The 12,718-nt window shown below is 49.7% G+C and overlaps 1 protein-coding gene across 3 annotated transcripts in view; it reads right to left on the bottom strand.

Annotated features, from left to right (window-relative positions):
- HEG1 (heart development protein with EGF like domains 1) overlaps nt 1-12,718 on the bottom strand; it is a 60,389-nt gene that overhangs the window by 29,113 nt on the left and 18,558 nt on the right. For 2 of the 3 annotated variants that reach the window (XM_064451181.1, XM_064451179.1), the window contains exons 2-10: nt 8,195-8,467; nt 6,925-7,155; nt 6,298-6,549; nt 5,448-5,636; nt 4,616-4,924; nt 3,891-4,205; nt 2,489-2,821; nt 1,246-1,554; nt 215-541 (exon numbers count right to left, since the gene is read on the bottom strand). In XM_064451181.1, coding sequence (XP_064307251.1) covers nt 215-541; nt 1,246-1,554; nt 2,489-2,821; nt 3,891-4,205; nt 4,616-4,924; nt 5,448-5,636; nt 6,298-6,549; nt 6,925-7,155; nt 8,195-8,467 — 2,538 coding nt within the window. The remainder of the gene's footprint in view (nt 1-214; nt 542-1,245; nt 1,555-2,488; nt 2,822-3,890; nt 4,206-4,615; nt 4,925-5,447; nt 5,637-6,297; nt 6,550-6,924; nt 7,156-8,194; nt 8,468-12,718) is intronic. The other variant, XM_064451180.1, reaches the window with a different exon arrangement.

Here is a 12,718-nt window from a genome sequence, read left to right as displayed (position 1 = left end):
CTGCCTGGCTATCTAGTTCCCAACATGAAAGTGCTGCCTCAAGTGCCATGAGGCAAATAACTCACAACCGTGCAGTGCTCAGATGCCCTTCACTATAAACCAGACTTACTAAAAAGGCAAATTTAGTTTAAAGCTAGAAAAGGGAGGGCGGGAGCTCAGGAGAGGGGTGAGGAGGTGAGGACGAGGGATGTCCTCCACAGCAAACAAGACCCACCTGAAGCACTTGGTGAAGGCAAAGGCACTGAAATGCTGGGGGAAAATCCAGGCAGGGGCTTTGTTGGAAGCCCACTGAGTCCCGCACCACTTTGTGAAACATCACTGTGCCTCCCAGGCTCTGTTGCTGATGAGGATGGCAGAAGAACCATGTCCAAGGAGCTGGTGTGTGGTGGAGCAGGGGCGGAGGTCCCTGCTGCACCGGATGCTGCGCGAGTGTCTGACACAGGCACTGTGCTCCTCTTGCCACCACTGGTATCTCTCACTGAGCTGGGTGTACTGGTGAGAGGAGCATCAGATGGGTGTCCTCCCATAGCTGAGGTCCCTTCTGCAGAGAAAGGGCAAGGCAAAATGGATTTATACACCCTAAGCTATAAACAGGAGGGCATGCTCTCTTCCATCACCACGCTTAGGCTGACAGCACAGATCCAAACCTGGAGAAAATGCTAACTGTGAAGATGCGGCCCTTTCCTGTGAAAGGAGGTGCTGCTCACAGGGAGACACCCTGAAGAGGGCACTAGGAAAAAGTTGTGGGAGCACTGTTGTATTTGCTCCCCTTCAGCACTGCTCCTGGTGCTGCACTCCACTGGCCACAGGCACTGCGCGCCTGGACCACCGCAGCACCCATGGTGAGCAAGGTGGGGCTACAGCGGCACCTAACTCCCTGATACTCGAAACAAAGCTCAACAGGGCTGTACGGGGTCAGTAAATGCTGCATTTGCATCCCCAGGCAGGAGTCAGGAATGACTGGTGTTGCCTCCTGCTTGTATAAACACAGCCAACGGGGCAGTCTTGAAACTGTACTATCTCAGAAAACACACCAAATCTCGGGGTCAGACTGATCTTGCAATAAGGCTGGGCTTTTTGGGTGACCAAATGCAAAAAAACAGTTAATGCAATTTTTCTCTGGAAGTTGAAATTTTCCACCACAATGCCCAATGCCAGCACCTTCTAGCACACCCTCACTCCTCCATACAGAGCAGATGTTTGAGGTCTACAGGAAGAAGCCCCACAGGGACAGTCAGAGCTCACCTGGGGACGGGCTTTCCGAAGCAGACAGTGAGCCTGTGAGCAACGGGTCTGTGGATGACACGGTAGCACCTCTGCCACCACCACGCTGGGCTCCCAAAGAGGACAGGGTATGGTCTGAAGAGCTGATGGTTTCAATACCAGTGGTGGAAATCTCTGTTGTTCGGGCCAGCCTAGTGCTGGCTGGCAAGGACCTTAACATCCTCCCTCCACCCTTGGTGGCTGTCATGGAAAGGGAGGTACTGGTGGTGGGGAAATCGGTTCTTCTCTCTGTTGACAGGACGCTGAATGACACATGGCTGCTTCCAGTAGCTGAGATGTGATAAAGAAATAATTTACGTTTTTACACATGTGAAACTATAAACAAACAGATGAACTTTCTTCCAGTAACAGAGGCAGCAAGTACATGCACAAGTAGAAAATATGAGAAGGTGTCAATCCAGAGAAAACAGGAAATTGCCAAAGACATGAATTCTTCCTACTGAAATTTGTCTTCTGAAAACATGGTTTGATGCTGAGAAAAATGTTATTATATAAAAATTGTTGAACTACTAATGTTGTGCACTTGATTTCACCATTACGTGCCTGACTGCACTCTATGCTGCTAGAACAAACACATACTGTAACAACACAGAAAAGCCTGGAAATCAGTTCAGACAAGGCACAACACTAAGCAGTGTGAAGGTCTTGGAGAGAAGTCTGAAGAAATGGGGTGAGTGGGATCAGACTCCTTCAGCACCGCAGCAGGGTCTAGGACCAAACAGCAGCATGAAGGACCTCAGAGGCCACAAACAAAGTTGCCTTAAATTTGTTGAACTGGTTCAATTCCTGGGAAGCAGCATGGTCCAAGGGGTGAGACAGAGGGCAGGAACTGAAGTCTGGTCCCTGGGACTGCTGGGACATGATCTAATCCGCCCTTACTTAGTTCTCTTGCCTATAAAATGGAGCTAGCAACTGGACATAGTAAAAAAAGAATTGTGATTTGAAAGTTAATTATTTTTCTTGGCGTAACGAAACTATCCACACATGTGCCCTTGCTCTAAAAAACCCAAACCACATTTTTTGGTCAAGTAAGAAATGAAATATTTCAGATACAAAAAATCGCACTGCATCCTTCCAAACAATATATTCTGCGTAGCTGTCACGTCTTTTGACAGCAGAAAAGAGTCAGGCAAGTGTAAGATACAAAAACCATCCTCCTTTTACTTACAAGAAAGATGGTATTTCACTTCTAACTTGAGCTCACCTGGTGAAGAACCTTCTGAAGGAGAGTGTGAGTGTGTTAGGGAAGGATCTGCTGTCTGCTCCATGAAATCCGTGGTTTCTCTGGACCCATGAACTCTGTAGGTCTCTCTCACAGAAGACACGGACAAGGATTGGATTGTGCCCAAGGTCCTGTACATGCCACTACTGGACGTGGAGAGTTCTGCTGCCCATCGGCTGCTGTCTGTGGCAGACCTTGGGGGCCCCCCACTGCTGCTGGTGGCTGTGGCTGAAATGAAAGTGCTGGTGGGAGAGGAAGCAAGGGCGTTTTTCTCTGTCCTTGAGCTGTTAACTGGTCGTTGGCTGCTTCTGACACCTAAGATACAACAAAACCAGGTTTGATTTATGCATATATACATTTGAGGGATTTTTTTGTACAGCCTACAGCCTATACTTGCACACTGTTTGTTGAGATATTGAATAGATCAAGTTCTCAACCTGAAAAGGTGCTGCTGTGGGAAGAGGTGAATCCCCTATGGTGAGGCACAACTTAAAACCATGTTTTTTACCTGCAGGCTGTCCGCAACACCCAATTTATGCATTAAGGTGCCTTTGAGCCTGTTTAAATCAGGAGTATATACCTTTAACTTCAAAGCAACTCTAGGGGATCAGCTTAAAAAAAAAAGCCTGGTTTAGCTTTTCTAGTGACAGCCCAGAGAGCCAAACTGCCATCTCAGTGCCAGGCTGAGGGTACGGCTGTGGGGCTGAGCCCCCCCCACTGCTGGGCACCGAAGGCCACACAGGGCCGAACACAGCCTCACCCATGAGGTGCCCAGAAACACCCCGGCACCCCAGCCTGCTCTTTGACCCAGCCTGATTTACCCCATGTTGAGCAGGCATGCTGCCCCAGGGCTCTCCCAAACCACAGTGCTGGGGATGCCAATATTTCACCAGCTCACCAGAAGCAGGTGCTGCACTATGACTCGTAAAGTGATGGGGTTAATTGTGAATTAACGGTGACTGCTGGGGCAGAGCTCACTTGGGACCGCTCCAAGGGCACGGGGCAAGTCAGCACTGTTACGGCTGCCAGGGACTCCCAAAACGCCGCCTCTCCCACAGACCAGCCTGCATGGCAGACGCAGCGCTGGGCGATGCCTGCAAATCCCCAGCAAATGTGTCTCCAGCAGGGAAAAAGTGCATGCACGTATTTCTAAATGATGGCTGCTTTTCCCAGCACAGGAGTTTATTAGCAATGAGGATACTGATGTTTTTCACTTTTCCACTCCCACCCTTCCCCCCAGCCCTGCTGCCAGCCCGAGGCAGACAGTAATAAAAATACCCACACGTCCAATAGTGACTGATGGCCGTATCTAAAGAAAAACAGCGCGGAGATGTGAAATCCCATCCAACACCAAAGCAGCCAACTTTCAGACTAACAAATTTACCTCTGAAAGTACTTTGGGCAGCAGAGAGGGAGCTTGTGAGCAAAGGCTCCCCAGGAGGCATTGGGAGGTCGGTGGCTTCCCATGAGCCATTAGGATGGTGTGTCCTGGCCTCTGAGGAGGAGAAGGTCCCCCCCAAAGGGCTGGTGGAGTCGGTGCTGGAGGCAGAACCTCTTGTCACCCCAACTGTGTGGCTGTTTGGGGGGGGCCCTGGTGCCCCCACTGCCACACTGGGCACGTCAGCACCACGGGTATCCAAGTGCAGCATTGCCTCTTCTGTAGCGGGGACGCTCTTGGGTTCATAATTGCTGCTAAAGGCTAAAAAAAGGAGAACAGAAATATAAAACTGCATACACATAAATGAAAACAGCTGGGTAGGTTTCATCCCACTATCAGTAGGTACATTCATGATGTATTTATGAATATTCAATATAGAAATATTTAATACTAGGAAATCATTAAGACAGGAGAAAAATGGTCTCTATATAGGAACTCCTGAAGTAATTGCTTGCAAAACTCAACTGAAAGTTTTCAAGGAAAATCTATCCTCTTCTTCCAACAAGAATAATATTTATCCATACTTTCATTTCTGTGAGATGTTTTTAAACATACAGAATGTGCCAAATACAATATTATTCCTTCTTTCTTTAAAATAAAAAGGATGTATTTTGTTTATAAAGAGTCTTTAAATAATGTTCTGAGTTATACAGCTAGCTATCAAAACTCACTCATGGAAGCACTTTCCGCAGCAGACAGCGAGCCCGTGAGCAGCGAGTCTGTGGCACCTCTGCCACCATCACCCTGAGCTCCCAAAGACATCCCAGGAGACCAGGTCCGCTCTGAAGAGCTGATGATTTTGATATCAGTGGTGGAAATCTCTGCTGCATCAGCCAGCCTGGTGCTGGCCGGCAGAGACCTTAACGTCCTCCCTCCACCCTTGGTGGCTGTTGTGGAAATGGAGGTACTGGTGGTGGAGAAATCCGAAACTCTCCTCTCCGTCGCCGAGGTGTTGGATGGCTGGTAGCTGCTTCCAACAGCTACGACACAATAAAAAAACCCTGAATTTATACACATGAAATTATAAACAGATGGATCCATTTTCTTCCCAGATGCTTACAGTGCACATATGGATATTAAGCATAGGAAGTTTTCAATCCTGACAAAGTGCTCTTTTGGAAAGGCATGAATCCCCTCACCACAGGAAGACCTTGCACAAAACTCGGGGCTTGCCACCAGGACAGCACGGCTTCACAAAAGCCGGGGCGGCTCGGACAGCAGCAACCCCACAGGACAAGGACTGCAGGGACTTGCCTTTAAATCCCACCTTTGCTCTACAACTGGTGGAAATCAGCCCAGGCTCTCTTAGTATTTTTCTGGAGCTTGAGTATGGTATCAAACAGCAAAGCGGGGAAACCTGAGCATGGCCACATTCCCATACGAGCCTGTAGCTCACTATACATCACAGGCCTTAACAGAACACAGAGAAAAAATGCTTAAGGAAGGGCAAAATCCAGCAAAAAAATAGGGTAAAACAACAACTCATAGACTAACTGAGCTCACCTGCAGCAGTGCTTTCCGAAGCTGGGTGAGAAGGGGCGAGCTGGCGCTTTGTGGAGGGCCCGGAGAAACGCCCCCACACTGGGGCCACCGAGGAGGGTGCCGAGGCCAGCGGCTGAGCCACGGAGCCAGGCGCTGCCCTTCGGATACTGGACCGTGGGTTTTCTGCAGCCGCACTGCTGCTCCCAGCAGCTGTGGCAGACGGAAGGGATGTGTTAATGTGAGAGTCTTGGGGATGCATTTGCTCCTGGCAAGCCCCAGGAACAGGATAAGAACTCAGCAATGCCAAGGTTTTCAATAAGTTCCTGTGGAGTGGGGCAAAGTCTCTGTTTCTGAGAACTCTAGAAATATCTGCTTGCAAAGCAAACAAGGGGAAGATGTGGAGCCCAGGGATCTCGGGTTTGTTGTCCCGTACATGTTGTTGGAGCACAGGCATCTCACCCCGTCTAGCCGACAGCAAACCCACCCGGCGTGGCTGTGAGCGTGGGTTACCGACCTCACACCCCACAGCAGCACCAGTCGGGTGGGACATGCAGCTCAGGTGGGGCTGGGACTTCACCTTGGCTCTGCAGCTAGCACTGAACCAGCCAAGATATTTCACAGCTGCAGTTGCCCATCCTGCAGAAAACACAGTGATAAGGTCCAAAGACCTTTTTATTTAAGTGGGGGTTTTTGACCAAATTATTTTTCCCATTGCTTTTTCCTGCTTTCAGCAGGGAATTTCAGCTAGCCACCCAAATAGAAATAAACGAAGCACAAGCAAAACACAGCATCTTCTCTGCTTCAAGAAAGAAAAAGCTATATAAAAGCTTTTTAAGGCTCTAAAACAAACCCATGGGTCAGCAAAGCTCACTTCCAAAAGTGCTGTCAGTGGCAGGCAATGCCGTGAGGAAAGGGCTTGTGGAGTCCCCTGTGACGTCCCTGAGGTGTAGTGCCGTGCGGTTCACACCAGTCTGGGTACTGGAAGCTTGGGGGGAAGACTGGGGCTGTCCTGGAGAGCCAGGGAGAGGGGTGCTGGGGAGGGGCTGCGGTGTCCCCATACTGCTCCCCGAGGGGCTGGGTGAAGAGGCCACTGTGTCTGCCGGTTGACATGGGCCGGTGGTGCCTGCAAGGCAATGGGGAAAGCAAATGAGAGCACAGAAACAGGCTGAGCTGCCCACTCAGCATCCTCCGCTGTCACCCTCCACCTCCCCCCAGAGCCCGCAGCCCCCTTGCCTCTACTCTGCCTACAGCAACTTTGTGTTTGGGAGCTGCACGGAGTAATTCCTAATTTTCAAGGCCAGGAGAAGCCACATGGATCCTTCTCTCCACCCTTGTGCATGAAGCAAGCTAGAAAACTGCCCTGAGCACATGGTGAGGATGGAGGGTCGGATCCAGCGCACAAAGCTCTAGCAATGCAGGGAAGCCAGGCTTAACTGATGCCCAGTTTCTCCGGGGAAGAGCGTCCACCTCGTTCCCAGGCTGAAGTGGGACATCTCACCTGGGGGACTAGTCTTCATGGAGGGAGGCAGCAGGACCGTCCTTGCCATGTTGTCGAACCCTGTCACATCGCGGACCCCACGGTGCCCGCTCAGCGTCGTCTCAGCCAAATCGGTGCTGATGGCTGCCAAAACCCACAGCGTCCTCTCAGTAGCTGCAGGGGTGCTGGGAGAAGCCAGAGCCCTCTTGCTTCTCTCCCAGCTGCCCACAGCATGGTGATGGCTTCCAGTGGCTGGACAGCAACACAGAGAGAATCATGTTTCCCCTGGACAAGTTAGCATGACTTGGCTGGGGTGGCAGCAGCATCACCTGCAGTGGTACCCAGCCCTACCATATACAATAGACAGGGTCACAGCAGCATCCCCCATGTTTCCTCTAGTTAACATAGAGCACACTACAAGAGGGAATACTGGGAACAAACTTTCGGTAACTGCTGTTACCAAAAAACAATAATCAGTATTTCAAAATTTGTCTTCATTTGCGCACGGCAAGAGAAACAGATTTACTTTTTATTTTTTTCGGAAACATTAAAAACGCACAAGACAGTAAATAGCTTATGCTAGAAACAGCCAGCAGCTGGCAGCCTAGACATGCCAGCTCCACACTGTAGTCCCTAAGCAGAAAAAAAAAAAATGGAATTAAAAAATTAAAGATAACCTCTATGCTCATATCTCATTGAGACACTTATTTCATCTGGGGATATTAAGAGAAAACCTGAAATGGGGACGGGGCAGTCAGCACAGCCTTGTCCTTCTCCTGTGGGAAACAGGCTTTGATTTAGTGCATGCTTGACAAAGAACATTTGTTTACTCGTGACTACAGTCCCACCAGAAGTGGTGAAGACTATGAACAAGCCCAAAGGTAAAGTGTTCACTTGCGCGATCTCCACGTGAGGACCTCAGCTATAAATGATGATACAGCTGGTTGAATATTCTTAACTTAAGCACCCTTAATCTCAGCTGAGTTCGCAATGGGGTTCAACTCCTCCCAGGAGGAGGCATGGGGATGCAGGGAGGTCTCCACTCTGCTTTGAGGTCCATAGATAGCAAGACTCTCTGGGGTGCTCCTGGGTGGTGAATAACGACAGCGGCAGCTCCCAAAAACCACCTTCACTGTAACATTTTTTTAAAAAATCAGCTTTCCTAGGATTGGAATTCTTCCAAAAATCTGAATTTCTAGCAACAGGGTGAGAATCCTTCCTAACCCACCATCTATGCTTGGTCCATGGACTGGGTAAGGCAAACAGGGACTCTCTCATTGATAAAACTCACCAGGAGGATGGCTGTGGGCGGGCAGGTGGGTCGCTGTGCCAGCAGATGGGCTGTCTGGGGACGCTGCTCCTGGTGGGGTGAAATCCCCACCACCGGCGAGACTGACATGCCCCCTGACTTCACTCGCCGCTGGCAACGCACTGTGCTTGGCAGGCAGTGATGCCTGCTCCCTGCTGCCAGCCAGCATCGTCACCATCTCCGTGCTGTCCACAAGAGCACCAGAAGTCCTTGTCTCTGTGTCCAAACTTCTTGCCCGATGACTGCTTTCGATGACTGAAGGGAAAAACAAGAAAAAATTAAAATCCCATCAGTGCTGGATGTGCAGGCTCGGCTCACTGCAGTAATATCGAGGCCAAGCTCTGATCTCATTTACACCAGAGAAAATTTTGCATAATCAAGACACAGACCAGAAATTTATTTTTGGATTCACACCAATGGAAATTAGATTGGTCTGTGGGGCCAAATGCTGAAACCCACCTTTGTGTCCATGCAGTTCAGCACCCCCATGCTTTTTTGTGTGTTAGGAGAAATAAATCTCTAAAGGAGGAAAAAACCCAAAGCCTTAAACAAATAACCAATGGAAATATGTGCAGTGTGGAGTCCATGGGAGAAGTGTGTAGGTCACCAGAATTGATGGCCAGCTGGAGCACAGCACAGCCCATGTGCCCCATCCTGAAGGTGTGATGGGAGCAGGGAGGGCCCCGCAGATCTTCCCCTCTGTCTGCCTGATCAGTGCTTTCTGGATGCCTCACTTCCAATCCTACTGCCACCAGAGAGCCAGCATGAAGCTGCCTGAGAACTGCAGGGCAAACAGGAGGGTTGGCATAAGCCATCCAGCCACCACAAGGCACCAGGACAAGCAGAGATCAACACATGGTGTGGATTACACAGACTATCCAGGTGCTAAAGCACCCCAAGGTGATGGACATTTTGGCATATCTGATGTTAATGTCTACCAGAACTCAGAAATAAGATGGAGAAGACGACTGTGCATCTGCAGGTCCATTTTCCGTGAGCAAACAGGACCAGAGCCCCTGCTGCATCCTAAAAGTGTTTGGGTCTGCTCTCTTGCTTCTGCTAGAAGGCTGCTCCAAACTCCTACCTCTCCCATCACCCAGAATTGTTTTCTCATTTAATTAGAGAATGAACGAACACATTTATGGAATAAATGCTGGTTCTCAAGCCATCATTACCCTTTAGCTTAGCTAGCTCTTCCCCTCCCTCTACTTGCTCCTTGTGATGCCGATGTGTAACAGCAGCAATCTCACCCCCTCTTTGCACAAGTTTCTTCTTTTCTGCATTTCTACCATCTGCTGTATCTCATGGACCCAGAACAACTTCTCCTAGGGACGTCAACAGGCATTACATGGCTTTACAAGATCTCCAAAAGCACACAGTTGTGTGCATCTCTACAATATAAACATGTTCCCAAATCAGGCCCTGAGCAAGGACTGAAGACATTACTCAGTGGCCAACTTCTTGGCTCAATCATTAACACTGAGCACTGGCAGCACTCGGTGCGGCAGCTGTAACTTCAGCCTTAGGTCTGCCATCAGCCTGATACTGCCTGATACAGAGCATCTACTGGCAGCTGCCATGAGCAGTTCCAGTGAGAACTGGCAGGGGAATCAGGGTTTCCAGCCTGCGGTACCAGCCAGGGCTGTGCACAGCAGTCACATGAAAACCATCAGCAATCGTCCCTGCCCTACATTACAGCCCCAAGGCTTGGCTGGCACTGCAGCCTCAGATGTTCTTCAAAGTCCACAGCAAGTCAAAGCGAGTCCAAAGCATTGCTATGTCATCTGAAACAGTGAGATCCCAGTTTTGCCCATCTTTCTTATAACCAAAATGCAATCTCTGGGCTGGAATAGCCCATAGCATGCTCCACTCGTTGGGTGGGCAGAGTGGGAGCCTGGCTAGAGAAACTGCAGTTTAGCATGGCAGGGTCTGAAACCTCTCAAGAAACTGAGAAAAGTCATATAAGGCAGAGGAACTTCTCCCACTTTGCAGCTCAAAAATTCCCCAGGCTACAGGATGTAACCTGCCTTGCACACACACAGCATCTCAAACCAGGGCTGTGGATGATACACGGACAGTGGCTAAAGGCACTGCTCAGTCTCTGCCAAAAAGTTCTGATATTCAAGGTTAAGCCTTGCACATCTGTCCTTGGCCTCCAAGCACTTTCTGTAAGAAAGCTGTGCCTCAGAGAAACCCTCATGGGACACCTACTCCTCCTTGCCTTGCGTGTCTCCTTTGGGGTTGCTGTACCTGCCATGCCAGAGGTGGCAATATTGGGAGTGGTCTCCTCTCTCCTTCTGCAATAGCTTCAGTGGGAACTCACAAAGCAAAGAGAGATATGTAGGTAGGACAGTCTGCATGTCATCCCAGGAGTCTGAGCACCACGAGGCCCAAGGAGACAAGAGCTGCAGTGGAGGGGAGCCCCTCAGGTGCCTTCAATGACAGCCCTAGCCATGGCTGCAATGTCCAACTTGCTGAGCATGCTAAGCAGCCACTGCCATTTGGAGCCTGCCCTGTCCCATAAGCCAAATCCTGTCCCATGTAACAAGCGGCTTGTTGTTGCCCCCTGGAAGAAGGGGTGCAAAGTCACGGGGGTGCTCGCTACGCTCATTTGCAAGCCAATAGCCAGCCTGTAATTGTAGCCCACAAGTCATTTATAGCAGCCCTGAAGCTGAAAAGTTTGGGTGGGCTGGAGGGCAACACACTGAATTTCCCTCCATTCCCCTCTCGCTAAAAGCTTTCAGCTGTGCAGCCCATGCTTACTGTGCCCCGGCAGCTGGCTTTGCTGCACAGAAAAAAGGCAAAGCAGCAGTTACTTAAAGAAACCCTTAGGGAATGAGAATAGACAGAGGGAAATTTGCTTTCTCAGGTTGCCAAGTCATTTGTCAACAAGCGCTCCAGCCAGGCACGCTAAAATATATAGTGGGGCACTGCAGCAGGCATTTAATTGCCACTTCTTAAAAATAACCCTGGAAATGCCAGCAAGCAGTACCTTCAGCCATGACCCTTGGTTGAATGGCAACTGGTTTGAAAGTAAAATGCTGCTGCTGCTGGTTGCTCGTCTGGTTGTTGTTCGCCCTGCAAATCCACCCCGGATTTTTCTCTGTCCTCTTTTGGCTCTGCAGAGCTGCTGGGAATAATATGAAGCAAAACCCTTCCCCTTATCATGGGTGCCAGCAAACCTGGCTTTGAGTGCAGCCAGGGAGTGGACAGGCTGAATAAGAAGGTATTACTTACACAGGATTTTTAGAATCATCTGGCATTTTTAACTTTGCCCCGCAAGGTATGCCAGGCCCCAGTGCAGGGAGAAAAACCTTGTTCCAGCACAGGCTCAGCTCCGCGTTTTAGTGGGTGCAGAGCATGAGCGTATGGAAACATAAAAAAACAAAAATCAGGCTGCTTAACAAAATAGACATGACGTCTCAGCTCATCACAGAGCCATCAAGCCTGCCAGAAGTGCAAGACAACGGCAATCTTCTCTATCACTTGCCTGCAGAAATTAGCCTTCAAAGATGACCCTCTGCTGGAGCGGATGGACCAGATGCAAACTTCTTCCACATAAATAAACACAGGACCATCTGGCCTCCCCTGATGCATTAAAGGCTTAAAGCAGAGCAGCCCTTTAGCTCAGGTACCAATTTGTCACTAACAATTTCATCACACCCTAAGCTGCCAACTGCTTTCCGTATTTTAACTCCACGCAACTGCAGCCACCAAGAGAATTATTTGACTTCCATCACAAAATCCTCCTGCCACCCACCGGACCAGTGTTTTTATTCCCAGTTAAAACTAGCAGTGATGCTCACCAGACAGGTTGAGGCTCAGAGCTACTTTTTCTTCACAAGCATAACAAGTCCACAGCTTGCTGGGAGCTGAGTTATAACATGGCCAGGACAAACAGATCAAGTTCCAGCTGATTTTTCGAGGCTTTGGGTTTGCCCCTGGCAGTCTGTCTGGATGTCTACCTTGCGAGACTTCTGAAAAATTCCTTTGGACCAGCGATTTTCTGTCTCCATCCCTGGGTGCAGCACAGGCATTGCCCTGGCCAGTAGGTGGCTGCTGCCAGGGCAACGCCATGGTGGTGCTCAAGGCTGAACCATGGGACAGCACAACACTGAGAAGCACAATACTGTAAATTTTCAGCAGTGGTTGCAATCTCTCAGGAAAATTTTAGAGCAGGGAGTGAGGAGGGACGTATCCTGCTAACATCAAGGGAGCAGGATCACTGCAGACAGCATTTGGCAGTAGCATCGCAGCCAGTCAAGGTGCACCATGAGCTATCCCAGGGCCGCTGCTTTCCTGCAGAAGGAATTTTTCTCCTCAAAGGGCAGAAAAATACTCCCTTGACCAGGGAATGCAAATTTAATCTGTGTTTGCACATGAGGAAAGCCAAGAATGGTTGCTTGGCTGCCCAGAGCAGCTCTTCACCCCAGAGCTGTCCCTCCTTGGGAGGGTAGTGATTCCTCAGGGACCGTTCCCGGTTCAGCTGCCCATGTGGCATCTATT

Source organism: Phalacrocorax carbo, chromosome 5 (genome assembly GCF_963921805.1).
Source record: "Phalacrocorax carbo chromosome 5, bPhaCar2.1, whole genome shotgun sequence".
Taxonomy (NCBI): domain Eukaryota; kingdom Metazoa; phylum Chordata; class Aves; order Suliformes; family Phalacrocoracidae; genus Phalacrocorax; species Phalacrocorax carbo.
The sequence above is the reverse complement of the archived record's forward strand: the minus strand, read 5'-3'. Positions and strand labels throughout refer to the sequence as shown.